This window comes from Belonocnema kinseyi, chromosome 9, assembly GCF_010883055.1.
Source record: "Belonocnema kinseyi isolate 2016_QV_RU_SX_M_011 chromosome 9, B_treatae_v1, whole genome shotgun sequence".
In the NCBI taxonomy this organism is placed as follows: domain Eukaryota; kingdom Metazoa; phylum Arthropoda; class Insecta; order Hymenoptera; family Cynipidae; genus Belonocnema; species Belonocnema kinseyi.
In genome coordinates, this window is record NC_046665.1 from 93,851,587 (window position 1) to 93,876,769 (window position 25,183).

At 25.2% G+C, this 25,183-nt stretch overlaps 1 protein-coding gene across 1 annotated transcript in view; it reads left to right on the forward strand.

The window, feature by feature from the left end:
* The first annotated feature begins 5,192 nt into the window (after positions 1–5,192).
* LOC117180638 overlaps positions 5,193–25,183 on the forward strand; it is a 51,236-nt gene continuing 31,245 nt past the window's right edge. Inside the window, exons 1-6 of the mRNA XM_033373127.1 lie at positions 5,193–5,259; positions 18,496–18,702; positions 18,807–19,128; positions 21,555–21,854; positions 21,938–22,028; positions 24,929–25,101. Of these exons, the coding sequence (XP_033229018.1) occupies positions 18,623–18,702; positions 18,807–19,128; positions 21,555–21,854; positions 21,938–22,028; positions 24,929–25,101 (966 nt within the window). The 5' untranslated portion in view covers positions 5,193–5,259; positions 18,496–18,622. The remainder of the gene's footprint in view (positions 5,260–18,495; positions 18,703–18,806; positions 19,129–21,554; positions 21,855–21,937; positions 22,029–24,928; positions 25,102–25,183) is intronic.

A 25,183-nucleotide genomic window follows, 5' to 3' on the forward strand; every position in this document is an offset into this window, starting at 1 on the left:
AAAGCGTGTAAAAAGCACTTTCCAAAACCCTTATAAAAATTTTAAATCGCGTAATTAGAAAGGAAGTTACAGGCGTTTGAAACTACCCCTGCAGGCATTGGGTTTGAAGATTCAACCCCCCCTCACTTGGGGAGGGTTGGTAATCCTGGTCTATAAGTTTGTGGATTAACAACTGTTGGGTAGGCGAACATATTCCCAGAATTTAGAGACAATCGAAAAACATGACTTTTTGAGTTGGGGCAGTTGAGGAATAATGCCTCATATAATTTGTACTGACGCTTATTTTTAAATTGATCTGAAAGGTTTGCCATATGTTAATAAAGTCTAATCCTTCAGGTAGTTGAAATTGGAAAGAGAAAAAATTTTTGATTTATCAGTGAAGAGTAGTATACCAGGAGTAAATTAGTAAGCACGATACAGTTCAGATTTCGGTACCACCTTCATTTGAGACTTGCGGTTCTGGACTTGTGGCTTTAAAGAAAATCCGCAAGGGCGCGACGTGCTGCCTCTCGCGCAACAGAAATGACGCGTCGAGTGTTTAAGACAGCAGTCCACACCTAACGAAGCATAATTACTTGGAGCAGAGACTACCGTGACCAACATAGCGGTTCCTTCAGAGTGAAGCTCTTCCATTGTTGCGTTCCAGCTGAAGTTCTTATTTTTTAATATGCCATAAATTTTGGTGAAGTTTAGTTACATAAATTTATTCATTTTCAAGCGAAATATTCCACGCGGATGTATTATCATATGACCCCTACTAGTACCCGATCAGGCCCCGGCTAGGATAAGTCGGGGCACCTGAATAGCCCCCGACTAATCTACCGTGGTGCTACTGGTCCGGCGCTAGTCAGATGACCCGACTAGCCCCCGACTTTAAGTGGGGTCGAATGGTTGGGAACCAGACTAGTTCCCCATTTGAATTTCTGCACGGGAAATTGCTTTAAATCTTTAAAATACTTTATAATCCTTAATAATCCATGATAAAAACCCACTATAATCTTTACAAAATCTGTTAAAATTTTTGAAATTCCGTGAAATATTTCGTGATCATATGAATGCATCTAAAGTCTGAAATACCTTTAAAATTTATTGAAATCTCTCAAATATATCATAATCTTTTCAAGTCTTATAAAATCCTTTAAAATCTATTTAAATATATTAAAATCCTTTAAAAGCCAATAAATTTTGTCGGAATGTTAATAAATTATTAAAACCCCTTTAGATCTTTCAAAATCAATTCAAATTCCTTAAAATGCTTTGAAATTTTTGCAAATCTTTTAAAATCACCTGAAATCTTTTATAATTTCACTAAATACCCTGACATACTTCAAAATTTTAGTGAAAATAGTTTGATATCTCATGATACCTCTCAAAATCCTTTATAATTTTTTAAAATCCCGAACAATTTAAAAACTGCGAAAAAACTTACAATCTTTAAATAACCTTAAAGATTCATTATAGCACGGCTTATATTTACAAAAAAACACGTGTCGGCTTAGCTTCACTGTATAAAAATCTTTTCAAATCTGTGAAACCTCTTCAAATCCTTTGGAATCGTTTGAAATACCCTGAAAATTTTTCAATCCCTTAACATTTTTTGAAATTCCTTGAGATATCATCAAATCCCTAAAAAAATTTTGAATATCGTTCATGATGGGGAAACCTGCAGCTTAAGGTGGGATCCAAACCACCAGAAATTGTAGAGGTACATTGAAAAATATCCAGAGGTACTGGCTCAGGGATCAAACTCCGAAGCTCTTAATGTAAGTATAATTTTTACAAATTGTTTATATAAATATTTTATAACAAAATTGTTTAAATAAGATAATGTATTTTGACTAGTGATATAATACAGAAATATTAAAGTATAAAACTTCGGAAGAATACTTAAATTGACTGAATGCTAAGAAAATGTTGGATCTATTTATATGGATTTTAGAGGTGGCTATAAATGTACGATATTTCACTCCTCTATCTTAGAAATAGATTCGCGTTATCATTTTTAGCAGCCAGGCGAGAAGGTAATAATTTTTTTTCAAATATCAGTTTTATGTTTTAAGAAATAAATCATATACTTGTGTGTAAAAATGGCAATTTGTAATATCTTCACATCGTGAAGATTTAATAATATAAGATAAATGCAATTATAAGAAATATACTTCTAAATTAACTTAAATTACTTTTCTAGGTTTTAATATCTTAAGAAAATGATTTTTAATTTTATATAATTTATTTTGCAATATTTGCAGCATTTAAATTTGTAAATGGTAAATATTAATCTTAAAAATAGTAAGTTTTCAATATTCCGCCAATATTTTTTTGAACAAGAAATAGAACAGCTGCATGTTCAATTTGAAAAATTTAATTTGAACCAAAAAAAAAAATTGTACAGAAATAGTGCAATTACAAAAAAAAAGAACTTCTAACAAATAAGTTAACAAAGTATGTAAACTTTTAAAAAAGGAAATTTATTTCCTACCCCAAAGACGAATTTTCAACAAAATACATTAGTTTCACACGAAAAAGTTAAATTTACCACGCGGCACAGAACTTTTACAAAAAGATCATTTTAAATGAAGTAATTTTTTTTCTAATAGACACATTTTCCAATTTCAGTTTGAAAAATTAATTGAAAATGAAAATTTTCAACCATGTAGTTCAGTTTTTCAGTAAATAGTTAAATTTGTAGCCAGATAGTTCAATTTTTTACCAAATTAGTTGCATGTATTATAAAATAGTTAAATTTTAAGTTAAAAAAAAGCTACAAGTTATGAGGCAAAAATTAAGTACTTACATTTTCAGTTAAAAAAATTAATTTTGAAGAACGAAAAAAAACAATTTTTTACCAGTTATGTTGAGCCCGAACATAAGGATTTAATTTCTCAATTAAATCAATAGATTCATTGTAAAATAAAAACAAACAAAAAATAATTTTAAGCCATAAATGCAATAGTTATATTTTCAGTTCAAAAAATTAATTTCTAAAAAAAACTGATCTTCGACAAATTAAATTAGGCCAAGAAAGAATATTTTTTAATAAATATTTGAATTCACAGCCACAAAGATGAATTTGAAAAAAGAAGATTAATTTTCTACCGAAATACGATTTTTTTAAATACATGAGTTTTTCGCATATCAGTTCAATTTTCAACTAAAAAATAAAAGTTTTCAGCCAAGAATGTAACAGTCTCATTTTTGGCTTAAGAACTTCATTTTCAATCAATAAGAAGACCGTTATACTATTTATTATAAAATAAAAAAAAAGCAGACGAATTTTTAACAAAACAAAAATTATTTTAATAATGGCGCTTAATTTTCCACGAGACAGTATTAATTTTCTACAAAGTAGTTAATTTTTCAAATAAATAGTTTAATTTTTATTTAGATGATTGAATTTTTAACTAAACATTTGTTAAATTTTTTAACCAAAAAGATGAATTCTTAAAGATACCTGCAAAAAATTTTATTTTCTAGGCTGAAAATTTATCTCTTTCGTTGAAAATTCTTCTTTTTATGTTGAAAATTCAAATATTTTATTAAAAATTGTTCTCCTTTTGTCAAAAATAATCTTATTCGATACAATTGAATCCTTTTTGATGAAAAATACAAATTTTTTAGTCCTTATATAATTCTAGTTTGGTTAAGGATTGAACAATAATTTAGTAGAAAAATTAAATTATTCGATTAGAAGTTCCGTTTTTTTTTCAAAAATTATATTTTATGATTGAAAATTGCACCTTAATTTACCTTTTTGGAGATATTTACTTTTCTTGGATTTAAAATTCAACAATGGCTTGAAAATTAACTCACTATTTTGCAGATAATTAGTATTTTTGAATTTAAAATTCAACAATTTTGAAGAAAAAGAATGTACTTAGTTGAAAATATGTGTTCTTTGGTAGAATATTTTTCTCCCGAAAAAAATTGATTTTTTTTGGTTAAAATCTCACTGTTTGGTTAAAAATTTCTGTATTGTGTTAGAAATTCATGTTTTTTGGTCCAAAATTAATCTTGGTGAATAAAAATTATCCTATTTTGGTTAAAAATGCAATTCTTTGGGTCGTAATTACTCTGGTTCGGTTGAAGATTCAAAAAATTAGTAGGAAGCTAAATTATTCGTCTGAAAATCAACTTTTTCGTTACAAATTAAACTGTCGTTATAAGAATTTGACTTCTTGGTAGAAACTTATTTTTTTTTAATAAAAAAATTCGATTTTTAAGATAAAATTTCAACTTATTTGTATATATAATTTTTGTTTTTGCCTTTAATACTCAATAATTATGTTTGAAATTAATGTCCTTAGTTGAAAATTCGAAACAAAAATTTGTTTTTCTCAAAAATTATTTTTGTTTGTTCAATATTAGTTTTTTATCTGAAAATTGCAGTATTATATTTTTAGATAGGAAGTTTAACCTTTACAAGTTGAAAATCTTCTTGAAAAAATGTATTTCACCATTATTAATATTTCTTCGTTAAAAATAAGCTTTTTTCATATTTATCAATAAAATTTGGCACAACAATGATTTTCGGTTGGGGTGAAGAAGGGAATAACAAAAAGCCTAAAATTTCGAGAAAAAAATGTATATAAATTTTGTTTTCCTTCTCAGAGGAAAATAGGAAAACAAGCCGCAAAGAAATCTGCACTTATTTATTATCTAAGATAACTCGAAAATTTATTAGCAAATTTGTAAAGAATTTAAAAAATATATGTTTTTTTAAATTACTAAATTAAATTTTTCAGGACCTTCAGAATATGCAGAAAAAAATTATAGTTAATAAATGAAACAACAATTTAAGAAAAGAGTATAAATTTTAAGTAAATAAATGCTAAAATTATTGAACTAACTAAAATATTGTTGAAATTAAATTTTGTTCACTTGTTAAATATTAAAGTAACAAGACGTTACATGGACCGAGAACCTGTTCCGAATGCGTAAACGCAATGTCCGGGCTCGATTCCTGTCACCGGGATTTATTGCCTTTTTTTATATCACAACGACTATTTTTATTTAGTTCAAGTAAAAACGTTTACTTTTAACAACTTTTTAAATATAATTTTATTCACAGAAGTTTATTTTTGGTGGAAAATACCTTTTTTTAAATTTAATTGAATTTCAGTGAAATTCCTGATACAAAAAGACACATCCAAGTTCATGTTGTACTGCTGTTACTTGCCAGTAAGTAATAGACTTTCGCAAGAAGCAGACATGTGTCGACGTTTCTTTGTGAGCAGTGACTATATTTAAAAACTCAAAAAGGTCAGTGTGATGTGATATAACAAATCTATTCAGTAGTTCTTCTTTTTAAAATAAAATTTTTGTCTTAATATCGTACTTCTTAAAAAGTACGGATAAGTGACAGCATAAAAAAAAGTTCTACAATAAAATTTACAAAAAGAAATTTGCATCTATCAAGAATAGACTTGCGTCAAAAAATAATAATTTTTCAGAAATAAAGATTCACATAATAATTAATTTCCTATTATAAATGATAATGTTTCTTAATTATTCATATCACTCAATTCTAATCCATTATCTTGCGTTTTTTCTTGGATATTTAATTGGAACTATGCATATTTCTGTCCATTTTAAATTCAACGTTTGTATTTTAAATAATAAAGTCAAGTCACTCATTTCTAATATGTAATAACAAAAAGAAAATTATGTAAATTTTTCTTTTGCCATAATTTGAAATAATTAATTGAATAATAAATAATGACAACATAAAAAATTTTTCTGGTTGTTTTTTGTTGTTGTCGGAAAATGCGTGATTTCATTATTTTGGACCTTTCAGAGGTCTTTTTGAAATCGGAATTTTCAACTTATCAAAAATAAATTTCTAACAAAAAATGGGCTTATGCACTTTTCAGATAAATAAATTAGTTTTTTAGGAAAAAAAACGAGTTTTCAACAAATAAGGTGACACTTAAAAAAATATGCATTTTTAACAAACAAGTAAAATTTCAACCAAATAACTTGATTTTTTACCAGGGTTGAATCGACAACTAAATTCAAGTTCAACTTTCAATGAAGAGGTGGAACTTACAACTGAAAATTAATTTTTAATAAACAATTAATTTTTTACTGAAAAACCAAGTTTTTTATAAAAATATTTCAATTTGAAACAGTTTATTAATTAATTAATTATTCACGTTAACCTAAATTTAATTTAATTTTTATCCAAAAAATCAATTTTTTAAATAAAATAGTTAAATTTTCGGTAAAATAAATATATAGGTGATTTTTACATCAAACAAATAAATTTTGAATTAAAAAAACTTATCTTCAAGCGAAACATTAATTCCCAACAAAAGAGTTTATTTTTCAACCAACTGAATTTATTTTTAAACTAAAAGACGATTTTTCAACTAAAATTATGAATATTTAAGCAGAATACTGGAATTTTCAACCGAAAAAAGATTTTTTAAATAATGATATTAGATTTTGGAAAAAAACGTTATTTTCCATTAAAAATTCGATTTTCAATGAAATCTTGAATTTTCATCCAAAAAATGTGAAATTTCAACAAAAAATAGAACAGTTGAATTTTCGTTAAAAATTTAATTCTTAACAACAAAATCAAATGTTCAGAAGTATAGCTAAATTTTCGGTAAAAAAATTGCTTTTCATCTAAAGAAAAAACAACCTTCCAATTAATTACCTCATTTTTAACCAAATAAATTAATTTTTAATTAAAATGATTAATCTTTAGTAAAAAAGAATTAATTTTTGACAAACGAATTTATTTTTCAACTATGTTAATTTAGCTTTAACCTGAAAGATAAATTTTCAATCATATGATGAGTATTTTCTAGAATAATTAATTTTTCAATCAAAAAGAAGAATTTTATTTTAGTTTAATTAAAGTTTTTTATGTCAATTTCCGGTAATTTTCTGCTTTTTCTCGGTTAATAAAATTCCTGGATATATGCCGGACTTTCCCGGTTTCCCAGGCAAGTCACCACCCTATACATTGTTATTAAAAACTGATATTGCATGTAGGGAATTCATTCGAAATAATAATTTAAAAAAAGTATTGTCAAGTCTATCACGATAATTTTTTTATATGTTGAATGTATCAATCCAAGTCTATTTATGTGGAAATGTTACCTTAAAAATTTTACCTCTTTTTTGTTATTAAAAAGTAATTTTTAAAATTAAAATTTAACGGTTTTGTTAAAGATTCAACTGATCGGTTGAAAATGAACTTTTTTCATGAAAATTAATGTTCTGAAATGGAAAATTCAATTTTTTGTTGCAGAAAATTAAACTGTTTTATAAAAAATTCGATTTTACATTAAAAATTAATTTTTTTAAATAAAAATTAAACAAACCTTTTTTTGGTAAGTTATCTTTTCAGTTTAAAAATTCTACTATTTAGTTAGAATTGTTTAGAAATTAGCATCACCTCCAATATTCAAACCATTAACGTGAAAATGAATGTAATTCTTGGAAAAATCGTCTATTTGTATGAAAAGTAACTTCATTGATTTGAAATTTAATGATTTAGTTGAAAATAGATGCATTTTGTTGAAAATTCGATTTTTGTTGTTGTAAAAATCCAATAAGCTGCTTCGAAAATTCATATTTAATTTTGATGTAAATTAATTTCTTTAATTGACAAATTTAAGTACTTTGGTGAACATTTCCCTTATTGGTTGAAAATTCATTTTTTTGTTGTTGCAAATTCATTTTCTCAGTTTAAAAATACGATTTTTTTTTAGAAAATTCATAATTCTGTATTAAAAATTGAAGACTTTTGTAGAAGAGTTAACTGTTTGGTATTATATTAAACTAATTAAAAAAAAAAAAATTCGGCAAAAATTTGACAAAAATAAAAAGATAAGAACCAAAACCTTCATGAATATTCTTGACGAAAGATGATTTTAGGTGAGGTGATAATAACAAAAATAAAAAAGATTTAAGAAATAAAAAAAAGAAATAAGGTTAAAAGTTTTGTTGCTTTCTCATTTTTCTTTCCTCCTTTTTATTTCTGTATAAAAAAAAAATGTTTTTCTTTTTTAGGACATTTTTTTAAAATATCTTTTTTTCGAATTAAAATAGGAACATTTTATGCTCATTTTCTAAATTTAGTTGTCGAGTTCTTGGTATTATCTTCAGTAATTCTATACACTAGCTTGATTATTGAATGTTAAATAGTATTTTAAATTTGATTTTCAATTAAAATTAAATTTCTTAAATTAAAAAAATTTAACTAAACTATTTTGGTCAACAATCTGATTATCTTTATTCACACATATTTTTTAAACTATTAATTAAAAAATGTATATGATTTCCTGAATCTCTTTGGTATAGTTTTGGTAAAAAACTAATGTTCTCTGTTAAAAAATTGTTTTTTTTTCAAATTAATTTTTTTAGCCTGAAATGCAAGTTTTTATTCAATTCGATCAATTGATTGGAAATTAACTTTTTTGTTGCAAATCCATATTTTCTCGGGATGCAAATTTAACTTTGTTCATTTTATTTATTATTAAATAACAAGAAAAGAACATTATAAATAAAAAAAAAAGAAATAAAAATTATGTTAACAACGTTACGGTACTCATATAGCCTTATCATTCCTACTATTTTGTTAAAGGATAATTTATTAATAAAACTCAGATTAAAATAAAATTTTAAAAAGCATTTTAATATGTGCTGGGATTCTCTATCGTTGTTTTCTTCTAATGGACTAAAACGCGTCAGGCGCTTAGACCCACGATTGATTGTTCTTCTGAATAACGCAGTAAAGCTGGTTCTTAGATCAACAACTTTTTCAAAGGCTCTAAAAATAAATATTTAATAAACTTTTTACTACAAAAAAATATTAAATAAAAAGTTAAACAATATAAATAATTAACTAAATATATTACCTAATTGTCATGAGCAAATTGTGTAACAAAATATTCTTTTAGTCGAATTTAATTAAAACGATATCTAGTTGTTTAATAAACCAAATTATAATTCAAATCATAAAGCAACTATAAAAATCGTATTAACTTCGGCTTTATTAGCCGCGTAAATTTTTTTTTGAATTTTTGTAAACTTAGTGAACAAAACTTGTGACTTCTCTTTTTGCGATATTGGTATATTTTTCAAATATATTTTTCACGATATAGAAGAAAAAGAAACATTAATCAAAATTAAAAGGTCTTAAACACGAACGAATTATTATTTATAAAAATACATTAAACAAATTCACAACCAAGCATATTTTCCAATAGAAATATTTCCTTCTTTTCTTAACAGAATCAAGTGCTAGTATCTTTTAAATGTTCTTACGCTGTGATAATATGTTATCAGAGAACAATTTTATTTTATTCAAACAAATTTAATAAAAAAATGTAATATTCGGCCATTTGATGTGTTTTTTTGTGTGCGTTTTTACAGCATTTTTTACAACATTTGACACCATTTTTTTCAGCAGATTGAATATGAATTTCGGTACCCATGTTCAAATTTTATATATTTTTAATATTAGAAAATGAAAATATAGGGGCGTAAACGCACGTTTGCCATGTATATATTAACTTTCGGTGGTCTAATAAAATATTTTTTAAATAGTTTGGCTTATGTTAGAACCTACCCTATTAGATTATTATAAAGATTTAAAAGTTTTCTTTCTGAACATGCAGCTTATACATAGAAATAATAAAAAAATTTATTTATTGAGGAAAAACATCTTTTTCAGAGTATTTATAACTTTGTCCTTGAAATTAGATTGATATAACACTATTAACAATACAACATTCACCAGCGTCGTAATAATTAATTAATCAACTGATCTATCGACCAAAGAATGTTTGACGATAACTTTTGATTGTTAATACATTATATTATGGAAATCCATTTAAATAATGATATTATATCTATTAACTTATTTTTAAAACGTCTCAACTTTTCCTTTAGGTTAAGCAATGTTTGTATTTTTTATTACTAGAGTATTTATTGCAACCTTGGAGATACACTGAGGATCCTAGTACAAATTTTTTTTACAAGAAAGCACAATATTTCTACAACTGTAATTTTTTGTTGAAACATGTACTTTTTTGTAAAAAAAATGTACAATAAAAGACAAATATACAGTAAAATACAAATAGCTAAGTTTTCTGGTATTTTTTGTAGAAAAGTAATAAAGATAACAATAAAGTGTTGATTCAAACAAACATTTTTCTCAATGCAAAATCTTATACTGATTGAAGCAAGCGAATTTGTTTATGTACAAAAAGCTACAATTACAAAAATTTTATGACTTTTTATTACTATTTTCTTTACTTTGTTGTAAGAATCCAAAAAGTATTACAAAAAACTAAAGGATTAAAATTTCTTTTAATTCACTTGTTTTATTTATTTTCCATTCATTAATGTACAAAAAATTGAGTATAGTAATGTACAAATTTGAATAAAAAAATGTACAAAGAACTTTTAGAATCGGCATCAATATCTTGACTTATATCTGACTGTCAATTTTTGTAAGATTTGTAATATATAATTTAAAAAAAAACAACTAAAATTTACAAAAACGGTCACACCTTCAACAAGAACTTATACTATCATAATAAATTAAATTAAACTGTAGCTCGATAATTAAAAATTGAACAGTAATTTATTTTACAGGATGATGTTTAATTTTTTTCAATTTAAGCATGCTACAGATTTTGACGCTAAAAATAGAAAATTTTCAGTTTAAAAACCTCAGTATATAATCAAATGTAAACGTTCTATTTTAAATTTGTAAACTATTCTCTATTGTCCACTAATTTTAAATTAATAGATTCCTAATTAAACGCCCTAATTCAATTCCAAATCATATTCAAATATCCTTTTATCATAAGATATTCCATTTTTAATCCATCTACAAAAAAAATTGTTAATGAATGAAGAATTTTTTTTTTAGCAATATTGTACATTTTATTAAAAATGAGCAATTATAAACCAAATGTTAAAAGCTAAACAATTTTAAACTGAATTATTTAGAATAGAAAGCTTTGGATAGTTAATATTACAGAATGTTGAATTTATATTTTGAACGTTACTATTTTAATTGTTCTATTTAACAAGTTTTTAATAAGAAAGTAAAATTATGGAATTTTGATTCAAAAATAAAAAATGAAGAATCCTTAATTTGGGAAAAATTGAGTAAGTTGAAGAAATATTTACCAATTTCGAGAAGATCAAAAAATTATTTAAAATTGGAAAAGATTTAAAATAATAACAAAATACAATTAGATTTTTGAATAATGAAATAAAATTCATAAGTTTTTTAAGAATCTTTAAAGGTTTTAAGAAAATATAAAAATTTCTTAAGTTTTCTATGAAAAATTGAAATGATTTTTTATTTTGAAACATCCATTTAAAGAGAATTCTTAAAAAAAAATTTTATAGATAAATTACTATTGAAGAATTACTGAATTGGAAAATGAACAACTAACTTTAAAACATATTTAGAAGTTTTGAAAAGATTCCAAAATAATTTATAACGGGCAAAGATTTTGAAACATTAAAAATATAACGTAGATTTGGAAAATTTATAAGTTTTTCAAGCAATTTGCAAGGTTTTAAATGGATACAAAGTCTGCATCAAAATTCTTAGAAAAACAAAAAATAATTTTGATTTCAAAAAATTAATTTAAAAATAATATTTAATACGATTTTTAAGATTTGCTAAGAAGAATTTTATTTTTGTTGGATTTTGAAAAAATTGGAGTTTCAAGATAATGCAATTATTCTTAGATTCGTGAAAGATTTGAAATAGTTTTTCAAGAGAATATGTTAAAAGATTTTGCCATAAATTTTAATTTTAAATCAATGTTTCTAGCTTCAAATTTCTTAAAGTGATATCATTTTAAAAATTTATAAATTTTTTGAATCATTCATTATTTCATAGCATTAAAAATGATAACGTGGAATTATATACTTAAAATTTTTTTAACTGTGAAATGCAATTTTTAAATGTTTAGCAATATAATACACTTTATTTAAAATGAGCAATTGTAAACTAAAATTCAAAAGGTAAACAATTTTCAACTGACTTATGTGAAATAGGAAGTCTTGGATCATTGATATTTTAGAGTGTTAAATTATGAACGCTAATATTTAAATTGTTTCAATTAGCAAATTTTTAACAATAAAGTGAAATTATTGATTTTTAATACAAAAATAACAATTTTATAATGATAATTTTGAAAAAATTTCAGTTTAAAAGATATTTGAATGTTTGGAAAAGATTTAAAATTAACAAAAAATTGGAAAAGTTTTTAAAACATAAATACAAAAATAAATTTAGATTCTTGCAGATTTTGAAATAAAATATTGAAGTTTTTTAAAAATCTTTCAAGGTTGTAATAAAACAAAAAAAAATTTCTATTGTTTCCTGGGGAGTTTCAAATGATTTTTTATTTGGAAAAATTAATTTAAAGAGAATATATAACAAGATTAAAAACATTTATTGATTAAAACCCTTAAACGGGCAAAACGCCACTACCGGTACACTACTTTTCAACGGCCAATAACTAAGACTATTCGACACTAGAAAAAATTGAGACACATATATTTTTATTGCTTAAGATCTTCTCTTTCCGACGCTGCTTACATTGTTTCTCAAAATTACATTCTAAAACAGCAAGATCAAAATGATTTCAACGGATTGAAATCTGAAATGAAAAAAATTCTCCATAAAAAAAAAATTAAAAAATGTAAAAAAAATATATAAAATCCCTTAAAGAAAAAAAAGAGACTATCGATATTCGTCGACCTCCACGTTGGTGATAGTTGGGCATTTTGGGATAATAAGAAAATTTCGAGTAGTCTTAGTTATTGGCCGTTGAAAAGGGATCGTCCATATATTACGTAACACTTTTTTCTTTTGTTTATATCGTTGTGTCTTTCTCAACTTCACATCAATTTCATGCTCGTCTTTATTCAAACAAAAGGAAAACGCGTTACGTAATTTATGGACGATCCCAAAGTAGTGTACCGGTAGTGGCGTTTTGGCCGTTTAAGGGTTAATAAATGACAATTGAAGTATTATTAATTTTGAAGATTATCCAGGAAGTTTAAAATTAATTTAGAAGTTCCTAAAAGATTCCAAAATAATTCTGAATGTGAAAAGGTTTCAAAAAATTTAAAACACAATCTACATGTATGAAAATTTCGAAAAAAATTTGTTAGAAAACATTTGAATTTCAAGAGAATATAATTATTATGAGATTCGTGAAAGATTTAAAAATAATTACCAGGATAATGTTTAAATAGATTTTAAAACTTTTTAAATTATAAATCAATGTTTCTAGCTTGAAATTTCATAAACTGATGTAATTTTGAAAATTTATATATTTTTTGATTCATTCATTAATTCGGAGTAATTGTAAACCAAAATTTAAAAGTTAAACAATTTTTAACGGATTTATATGAAATAGGAAGTCTTGGATCATTGATATTTCAGAGTGTAAAATTTTGATTCTAATATTTTAATTTTTTTAATTAACAAATTTTTAACAATGAAGTGAAATTATTGATTCTTAATGCAAAAATAACGATTGTACAATGATAATTTTGGAAAGAAATCTTAGTTTGGAAGATATTTAAAAGTTTTGAAAAGATCAAAATTAACTAAATATTGGAAAAGGTTTAAAAAAAATTAAGAAAAAAATATATTTAGATTTTTGCAGATTATGAAATAAAATATTGAAGTTTTTTCAAGAATCTTGAAAGGTGTGAATAAAATAAAAATAAATGTCTTATGTTTCCTGGGGGAGTTGTAAATGATTTTCCATTTAAAAAAATTAATTTAAAGAGAATATATAACAAGATTAAAAACAGAAATAAATTACAATTATAGTTAAAATTAAATAAATTAAAATTAAACTGTTATTAATTTTAAAAATTATTCAGGAACTTTAAAATTAATCTAGAAGTTCCTAAAAGATTCCAAAATAATTCAGAATGTAAAAATATTTCAAATCATTTAAAACACAATCTAGATTTATGAAAATTTCGAGAAAAAAATTTTTAAAGATTTTTAAGCATTTTAAAAATGGATCAAAAATCCTAAAAAAGATGACAATGATTTTGTTTAAAAAATTAATTTTAAAAGAGTATTTAGTAAGATTTCCAAAAATTTCAAAAAAGAATCGGGATGAATTTGCGGTAATTTCTGTACTTTTTCCGGATTTTCAAAACATGTTAGAAAACATACGAATTTCAAGATAATATAATTATTATTACATTCGTGAAAGATTTAAAAATAATTACCAAGATAATGTTTGAATAGATTTCAAAACTTATTTTAATTATAAATTAATGTTTATAGCCTAAAATTTCCTAAAGCGATATAATTTTGAAAATTTATAAATTTTTCGATTTATGTATTCAACTGCAGAATTGAAAATGAAAAGGTGGATTTATATTTCAAAGCACTTTAAAGGCAAGTTGTAGGTTTCTGTCATTTTTGTTGGAATTGCAGTATTTATTTGTAAATTCCTCTAAAGATAGCTTTAGTTTTCTGTAATTTGTTGTAAACAATTTTCCGCCAGGGAACTCTCCAAAGAATGACCAAAAATTCTTGAAATTGTTTTTAGCATTTGAAAAAAATAAAATTTAAACAATATTTTAATTGCATTCCGAATTATGATAGGAAGAAGGCTTAGTCATTCAAATTGAGTTGATAAGTTAAAATTTGTCTTTTTCCGTTTAAAGTAGAAAGAAAGAATATGTAGCGTCAGACGATAATCAAATACGAAATTAAACTTCCTTGATAAAATTGATTAAAAAGAGCCTCTGGAATATTGCAATAAATTTAAGAAGTGAAATCCATGGTTGAATGATGAAAAAATAGTTTTTTCCTTCTATTCTTAAATATTCATTAACAATTATTAACAACATAAACTGAAAAAGGGAGGAATGGAATAGTTAAGAACCTTTCAAGGAATAGAAGGAGATGTTGCAAATTAAATTCAAAAAAGTACATATCAATAAAAAATTATGACTTTAATTATTTCTTGTTATTTATGTAAAGGTTTCCTTACCAAAATTAGTTGCAAAAATAAATGGATCTTTTTGTCATTTTTATAAATAGAGTTAAAGGTAAAGAATTTTTTAGGATAAATAAGCCAATATCTTGTTAATTTTAAAAACTTTCTGTAATAAATTTGTAATCAAATTTCAAAGAAAAAAAATGAATTTAAGAAAAATAAATTAAATACAATAATTTAAGAATGAAAAATTCTTTTTGATAATATTCAAGAACACCCTTATAAAGTTAAAATATTTGTAATATTGTACTAGCCATTTTTCTAAATGGATGTCATTCGCATCACCATCTTTAGTTTAAAATAAAAAAATAAAATATTTTGCCGCAAATTGAAAAAAAAGTTTAAAAAAGGTGACAAATTTCAAAATAGGTAAAAATAGACAGAAAAAAATATACATGACCGAATTCATTTCAAGATTACACGCAGTTTTTTAAATTGATATAGCAAAAATTTGTATCAATATTTATATTATTTTAAGGAACAAATGATTTTTTTGCAAATTTTACTTTAAAAAACGTCCCTTTTTTGCAATTATTTTTAAATATTACGGTTTTTCTTCCTTTATGTTATCCACTTATTCGCGTTCTTTTAAAATCCACATAAAAAATGCAAATAATAACAAATGATAAATTTATTACACATTTAAAAAAAAATTTTATTTATGAACTTGAATTTTCTTTCTTTAAATTTGAGGAATAATAAGCACTCGCTACAACTTTGCTATTTGGAATCTTTTTATTTTCCAGAAGAAAATAATATTTTGATTTTTTTCTTAAAAAATTTGTCTTTTTCAAGAAATTAAAATATCTTTAATATATTTTTATTTATTCTTTTGTTTCCTCAACGACTTTAAAAGACTTGAAAAAAACTTTAAAAAAGACTTGACTAATGAATCATGAAATATCTTCCAAATCTTAAACAAATTTGGAACACAAGCTTTTGAAAAAAAATCAAAAATACATTTGTACCTATTATTCCTCAAAAGTTAAGAAAAAAGTAAGGGTATTGAGAAATATTTTCTTTACTTTTCTTTCTAATGAAAATAAATTTTAAAAATGTTTTTATTTTATAATTTTGTTGTCCTTCGAAAAGAGTGAAAAAATTTACAAATAGGAAAGAGAAGAACATTAAAATCTAAATGTTTTCAAAAAGGAAAACTTTTGAAAACAACATTTTTTCCCGTAAAGATCAGAATATTAATTTCAATATTTATGTTAAGCAGGCCGCATATTCTTGCTAGACCTCTAGACCTAGACCTCTTAATCTTACAAAAATCAGGAAACCAAAGATGCGTTTTAAGACCCTTAGTTTCCTTTTTAAATTGAAATTATTTAACTATTTCTTATTCCTTTTTTGTTGTTACCAAAGAGTAAAAAAATTTAACAATAAGGAAAAAGAAAAAAATCAAAATTTAAAAGAGTTCAAAAAGGGCAAGATTTTGCAAAAAAATCAAAAATAATTTTTTTTCAGCGAAGAAAATATCAAATAAAAAATTGATGTTAACTAGACTGTATTAGTTCTTATAATTTATAAAAATTCCAGGAAGAGGAATTTGAGAAAATTTGTTTTCTTTTTTGTATACATGAAATAAGTTTAACATTTTTGTTATTTTTAAATTTTGTGTGGTTTTGAAAGAGTAAACCAAAACTCGAAAAAGTAAAGCTACACAAATTTCAAAAGTTACAAAAAGGACGAAATTTGGAAAAAATGTTCATCTCCTTAAAATTACCGACTATGTATAAAAATTACAGAAAAATAAATGTGCGTTTTATGTGACTTTTGCCCAACTTATTCAAAAACTTCGTATAACCTTATTATTTATAATTTTGCAATAGTGAAAATGAAATTAATAAACTGAAACCAAAAAAATTCAATATATCAAAAATGGCAAGAGGGACAGGTTCTGGAAATAATTTAAAAAAATGTTTCGTCCGAAAAACACAAAAATACCAAATGGAAAATTTATGATTTGTAAACTGTACATAATTAGTACCTATTATTCTAAAAATTTTTAGGAAGAAATGTCGTATTTTCGAAAATATTTTTCCTACAGAAAAAAATAAAATAAATTTACTATTTCATATATATTTTTTTATTTATTTTTATTCAGGAAAAGTGCAATAAACTATATAAATTGATACAAGAAAAACTTAAATATCTCAAAGAGTTGCGCCTTTTAAAGTCAAATTTGCAAGGAACTTATTTTATTCTGAAAATTAGAAAAACAATCGTAAAAGATATAAAAATTTTTCTTTGTGTCCTGAAAATTTCACTTGACGGTCTGCATGATTTTTCACGATTTCGCTCATATATAATAATATAAAATATGAATAAAACAAGCTTATCTCATTAACGACCAAAGCTGTCGATTTCATAACATGAGTTTGACCGCAAAATTTATGGGTATAACAAAACAATAAATAGATCAAAAGTACTTCTCCTTATGTTTTTAGGTGAGCTAAATTCAAATCTGTCGTCAAAATTCGAATAGTTTAAATTCAAAATTAAATATAGCCGTTTTTGAAAACAAAAATAGTGAAAAATGTTTGATTTTTTATTTTTATAATTTTTTTCAGATATAAAACGCGTTAATATCTAAAATTTCTTCAACCATCGTTGCGAAAAATTCTTAAACTTTAATAGAAAATTTTTATATATATGTTTTTTCTTCCAAAATGGCGGAAAAATGCAAAAATGTCCCAAAAACTGTTTTTTTCCATCATCGTTGTTTTTCTCGAAAACTTCAAAGTTTAAAAAAAGTTCCATAGATTAAGAATGTTTTAAAATTAACTATAGAACACTATGAAATTTCTTCAGATTTTTTAGAAACAATTTTTGATTTTTTGAAAAGTCAAATTTTTTCTAAAAAATCTTAAAAAATTTCATAGTGTTCTATGGTTAATTTCAAGACATTTTTATTTAATGGAACTTTTTTCTAAACTTTCAAGTTTTTGAGAAAAACAAAGATGATGGAGAAAAACAGTTTTCGGAACATTTTTGGATTTTGTCCGCCATTTTGGAAGAAAAAAAATTTATATAAAAATTCGTTGTTAAAGTTTAAGAATTTTGTGCTCATGTTATAAAATTGATAGCTTTGGCCGTTAATGGGTTAATTAAATCTTTCTGACATAAAATGCCGCTGTGGAAAATGAATTAATTAATTTATAACATTTAACGGCTTGGTCAAAGAAAAAAAAATTATTTCAAATTTTCTTGGATGATGATGGATCTCTGTTTCTTATTAGCTGCTGCTATTGGCAGTGAAAGAGTTTAACATTTCAGAAAGCCTGCTTTCTCTTCAAAAATAATTTTTTAAATTTATTTATTCTACTTTTTTTTTATTTTATAGATTAAATGCCTAAATATTAAAACAAATTATTTTATTGCTATTTATTATTACTTATCCTTTTCATATTGCTTCTTGAATCTTCTTGATAACTTTTAGCAGTTTGAACTATTTTAGATATCTACATAAGGATTGTTGCGTTGCTTCCTTTGATAAGAGTTCGAGGATATGACGAAATACGAATAAGATAAAAATTCATATAATTGACAAGAACAGTTTTCGTACGAACACATTTCAGTGTAAGATGATCAGTCGCTGCCTCTTATTTTCTGCCTTTTTGGCTTTGGCATTTGCTACTCAAGAATACCTGCGTCCATTAAAAGGGTAAATTCCTCAATATTATTTAACTTTGTTGATAATAATATCCATTGTTAAATATTTTAATAATGATATGAAGAAATTAATTTAATTATAATTATTGAATACAGGATGCAAGGACTTTTAATTACTTGTGACAATGAGGAAAAACTGGGCCTCGTTCTTCAATATAAAGCAAATAGGAATTTTGAATTTTTGTCGATTTCTGATCTTCGATCGGAAAATGTTCAGGTTCTAGTTACAGCAAATGAAGTTTCTGACTTTAAAAAGTTACTTGAACTACATGAAATTAAATATAAAGTTTACATAGATGACTTCCAAAAATTAGTTGACGAAGAATCTAAGGCTCAAAAGCTTGCCCACAAAAGGAGTCGTCGAAGTTTTGGAGTAAATGCACCATACCATTTTAATCATTTCCCACGACTTAAGACTGTGAGTACCAATTTTGAAACTTTGATTATAATTCCATGTTTTTGTAAATTACATCCATTTGGATATAAACCTAACGAAATATTTAGTCTACATATTAATTCGCTGCCTTCATTTTGAAAAAACACAAATCTAATAGGTGGCGGTCTTGCGGACGGAACTTAAAAAGTCAGTAGTGAATACAATGGCGTCCGGAAAGTAGCATTTTATATACTGCATTCTTTTTGACTTCCAATCTAAAAATCACAATTGTGAAATTTCTGGAACTGCTTTATATTAATTATGTTTTAGGTTGAGTTCGCAGGACCACCATCTATTGTTTTCTGAATGTTGAAGTTCGGGTTCGAAAACTTCCAAAATACAAGACAAAATTCAAGTTTGAGCAAAAGTTGCAAGAAATCAAAGTATTAGATCTATAAATTTAATCCGGTGCCTTAACTTTGATGTATTGTAACTTTTGGCCAAAATTAAATTTCTCCCCGCCGTAAGGAACAGTTAAAGGGTGAACCTTAAGCTTTCAACACATTATAATAGATGGTGGTCTTGCGGACTCAACCTGAAAAATCATTAGTGTAAATCATTGGTAAAAAGTAGTTTTAGAAATCTGACAATAAATGAGTTTTAAATTGGAATGCAAAAGGAATGCATTATCTCAAATTCTCCTTCTGGAGCAGAACCGCCATCTATTAGATTTCTTTAAACTTTAGGTTCACCAGTTAAATTTACTTGAGGGCGGAAAAAAATTGCAGCTTGACCAAGATTTATAAGACTTCAAAGTAAAGGCAGCAAATTAATTTGGAGCCCAATTAATATAAAAAGCAACAAAAATAGTTTTTCTAGACAAATTATTTAGCCTAGAAATTAATTCAGTGCCTTTACTTGGATATCTTGTAACTCTTTGTTAAATTTCAATTTTTCCCGCCCTAAAATAGTTTCAATGGGGGAAACTTAAGCTTTAAAACAGCATATAATAGATGGCGGCCCTGCGGTCTCAACCTGGAAAATCATAAGCGAAAATCATTAGTAAAAAGTAGTTCCCGAAATTTCACGATGGTTATTTTTCAATTGAAATGCAAAATAAATGCAATATCTCAAATGCTTCTTGCTGGACGCTATTATATTTAATAACGATTTTCTACGTCAAATCCGCAAGACCTCCACTGATTAGATTTATTTAAAGTTCAAGTTTGGATCTTTAAAACAACTTTAGGACCGAAAAAATCCAAGTTTGAATAAGAGCTACAAGACATAAAATAAAAGCACCGAAGTAATTTGTAGACCTAGTAGTTAAGAGGGGGACAACAATAGTTTTTCCAAACTACTAGACCTAGAAATTATTTCGGTGCCTTTACTTTGATATCTTATAAATCTCGTTTAAACTTGATTTTTTCCCACCCTAAAATAGTTTAAAAGGGGGCACCTTAAGCTCTAAAACACAATAAAATAGATGGCGGCCCTGCGGTCTCAACCTGGCAGATCATTAGAGAAAATCATTAGTAAAAAGTAGTAGTAACCACCTATGAGATTGTATTCCAACGAATAAGGTAGAGATTTTTGCAGGTCGAACCGTAGTCTTTAAAACTCAATGCAGCAGATATCGGCTCTGCGGTTTTAACCTAAAAAGTCATTCTTCAAAAGTAGCTCCAAAAGTTTAACAATGGTGATTTGTGAATTAGAATATTTAAAAAATGCAGTACTTCAAATGTCCATTTTTTGGACGCTATCGTCGTCGCTGATGATTTTTTAAGTACAGTCCGCGGGACCGCCACCTATGAGATTTTATTTGGAATATTAAAGTTCACCCTCGAAAACTACCTTTCCGTGGAACAAGAAGTTAAGTTTGACCAAGAGTCACAAGACATCAAATTAAAGCCACTGATTTAATCCGTCGACCTAAGACTTTAGATTAAAAATTTTTTTTTAACAACTCATCCGGCCTACATATTAATTCGGTGCATTTCTTAGGTTTACAAATTAAGGAAGTTGTAAAAGGCAACCTTAAGATTTAAAACACAAAATAATAGATGGCGGTCTTGCGGACTTGAATTAAAAAATCATTAGCTAATAAAATGCTGTCCTACAAAGAGCATTTTAGATGCTGCATACTTTTTGCATTACAATTAAAAATTAAAATTATGAAATCTCTAAAACTATTATTTATACATTTTCCAAAATTTTTTAAAAATTTGAATAAAAAGAAGTTCAGTTTTTTAAATATTTCTTCTTGGATACTATTATATGTAATAATGATTTTTGAGGTAAGTCCGCAAGGCCGCCACCTACCATATTGTGTTTTAAAACTTAAAATTCGACCTTTGCAACTACTTTGGGGCGGAAAAAATTCAAGTTTGATCAAGAGTTACAAGGTATCAAAGTAGAGGCATTATTTTAATTACATTTGAGCGTAAAAATAAATTCTAAATTTTCAGATAAACAGATATTTGATAGAAACTTCTAAAAAATACGATGACGTAACACTGTTCAGTATTGGTTCCTCTTTTGAAGGTCGTCAAATGTACGGTGTGAAAATTTCAAGTGGTGAAAATGAGACAAAACCTGCTATTTTAATTGATGCCGGTATTCATGCCCGGGAGTGGATTGCTCCCACTACCGCACTTTTTGCAATTTCCAGACTTGTAAAAAACGAAAGCAGGCATATTTATGAAAATCTGGATTGGTATATTATTCCGCAAATTAATCCTGATGGTTACGAATATTCACGCACTAAAGTACTTAAAGAATTGTTAAAAATCAGTTTTTGAAAATAATAATTTTTTATAATATTTTCAGAATTTAAATAATTATATTATAGGATCGCATGTGGAGGAAGACTAGATCACATACTACAAATCCAGGGTGCAGAGGCGTTGATGCAAATAGAAACTTTGGTTACAAGTGGATGTGTAAATATTTTATTTCAAATTACTAATTAGCGGCTGTCACCCCCCCCCCCCCCCCCCCCCCTCCAGCCAATTAAAAAGTAATATGGTTGCATTTTTAGTCAAAAAAGTCTCTATACCAAAATTTGTGAATTTTTTACCCAAAATGCTGAATTTTCTACCAGAAAAATTCATTTCTAAACAAACCTTGAAGAAAGTATTGTAACTTTAAATGAATTTTCATTTTAATGGATTTTCAGTTTCATTTTCAACCGAGAAAGATGACTTTCCTATCATGGAAAATGAACTTTCAATCCAGAAGCAAAAAATACAAACAACCAAAAATTATAAAAAAATTATAAAAATTTTAAACAAGAAGGATTACAATTAAAGAAAAAACAGATTAATTGTAACGCCAAAGAGACAAGTTATTTAGAAAAAAGCTGCATTTTTAAACCAAGAAAGACGACTTTTATACCCGAAAAGAATCATTTTTCCACTAAAAGAGGAATTTTTAACCAATTGGATCAAAAGAAAAATATATTTTTTTAACATGATATTTTAATCCTTCACCAGTTAGATGAATTATAAATTAAGAACTATGATTTATAAACCGAATTGTTGAATTTGCAACTAAAAATACATTTTTTGTTAAAAAAAGCAATCGTGAAATTTTTAGCTTAATAATTAGTTTTTAACGCACAAAAAAAAGAAATTTAAGCGAGTATAATTCAACCAATCAAGACAAATTTTTTAGGAAAAAAATTATTTTTTCTCGTATAAAGGATACGTTTTTAAAGAGAAAACGAACTCTTTTAGCTAAAAAGAAACGAATTTTTACCAAAAAAGTTACATTTTCAACCAAAATCAATAGTTTCATTATCAAGATATAAAAATAATTTTTCAACCAATTGGTCAAAATTTCAGATAAAAAATATTAAAATTAAATAAAAAATAGTTTTATTCTAAAGCGAAAAGGATACATTTTCAAGAGAAAAGTTATATTTTGAAACCAAAAAGTTTAATTTTGAATAAAAAAGTTCATTTTTAACTAAGAAAGATGACTTTAATAAAAGAAAAGATGCACTTTTTACCAAAAGAGGAATTTTCAACCAAACGAATTTCTCGAAAAAAAGATATTTTTTAGAAAGATAGTAGAATTAGTTACGTATTAGATGAATTTTCAAGTTTAAAAAATTATTTTTAAACCAACTAGTTGAATTTTCAACTGATAAATATTCTTCTTTAACAAAAAATGGTACCCTGAAACTTTTAGTTTAAACATTTTATTTTCAACAGAAAACGAGAAAATTTCAGTCAATTAAGAGTAATTTTCAAACAAACAGTTGAATCAACAATTAAAAAGATGAGTTTTCAAAAAACAAGAATAATTCTCTAAGCAAAAAAAGTAAATTTTTAGCAAGAAAGTTCATTTTCTACCAAAAAATTGAATTTACATTAAAAAAATTTTCATTTTCAATTACATTTTTAAACATAAATAGGATTTTCTTAGAGAAAAATCTCATTTCTGATCAATTAGTTTGATTTTTTGCCATGTGGTTGAATTTTTAAGCAAAAAACACGAATATCGTACAAAAAAGTTGCTTCTTTCGACCCAGAAATGGTAATGATCTACTAAAATGATAGATCTTTAAACAATAGAAAAAATTAATTTTTAATATAAATGTGAATTTAAGCCAAGTAGTTCATTTTTTAACCAAAAAGACGAATTATTAAACATCAACAACATTTTTTGAAATAAATATCGAATCTTGAACTCACCAGTTTGAAAAATTAATCTTTGACAAAAAAAGACAAGTTTTCATCCAGTTTAATTCAGCTGAAACAAAGAATTTATAAACTATTAAATGAATCTACAAGCAAACAAAAAAGAATTTTTACAAGCCAGATAATTTTTTAAACAAAAAGACAAGTTTTTAACAAAATTGTCGAATTAAGAGTTAAGAAAGAATTATTACAAAAGTGCTGAAACTTCAAACGAAAAAGACGAATTTTTATATAAAAAGTGAATTTTTCACTGAGTAATTAAATTTTCATAAAAGCAGTTTAAGTTTTAACTGAAAAGTTGAATTTCTTTAAATAATAATATGAATTTTTAACAGAAATGAATTAGTTTTCTGACCAAAGAAACAAATTTTTAGCAACAAAGTTAATTTTCTACCAGATAATTGAATTTTCATTTAAAAATTTTAATTTTCAAACAAATAGTTAATTTTTTCGAAAAAAAATTATTTTTGAAGCCAAAAAGACAAATTTTTTTTAAGTGGAATTTTTTACCCGAAATCAAGAATCAAGAAGATAATTTTCTACCGAAAAAGACGAATTTCCTACAAAAAAGTTCAATTTTCGACTCTCGAATGTGAATTTTGAACTAGAATAATAAATCTTTGAAAAAAAAATAAAATAAAAATAGTTTAAGTGAAAACCTAGTCATTGATTTTTAAACCAAGAATGGAATAGTTACATATTAAGTTTAAAAAAATATTAATTAACCAAGAAAAAAACGAATTTTGCACAAAACAGGTTAATATTCAACCCAAAAGATAAATTTTCAAATAAAAAAATTAATTATTTTCAAATTGAATACTCAAATTATTAATAAAAGAGATAAAACTTCACCAAAAAAAAGGATTAAGAAAAAATTAGTTTAACTTTTAAACAAGTAGTTGAATTTATTGCTACAAAAGATTACTTCTAATTGAAAAAGTAATATTTGCAACAAAGTGAGTACCCTCCCCACACAGCCTTACGCTGTTTTGAACCTTAGTTTTTGCCCCCACCCCCCACACCATAGAATTGGTAACGTGTGTTATGGCGAGCTCTTCATATTGATAAAAAATTTGTTTCTACGAATACTGCACTAAAGCGGATATTTAATTTATTTATTATTGGAATTTCGTTAGTTTACGAACCGAATATTTATACCAGAGTTTCTCCTAATCCATGTGAAAATATTTATGCCGGAGAGAAGGCATTTTCTGAAATGGAAACTCAAAACTTACGTGACTTTTTCTTATCAAAAAATGGGACTATCAAGGCTTATGTGAGTCTACATTCGACAAGTCAAAACACAAAGGTGAATAATATTAAAAAATTTTTAAAATAATTTATAATAATTTATTTATTCCTAAGCTTAATTTATTATTTTATCGATCTAT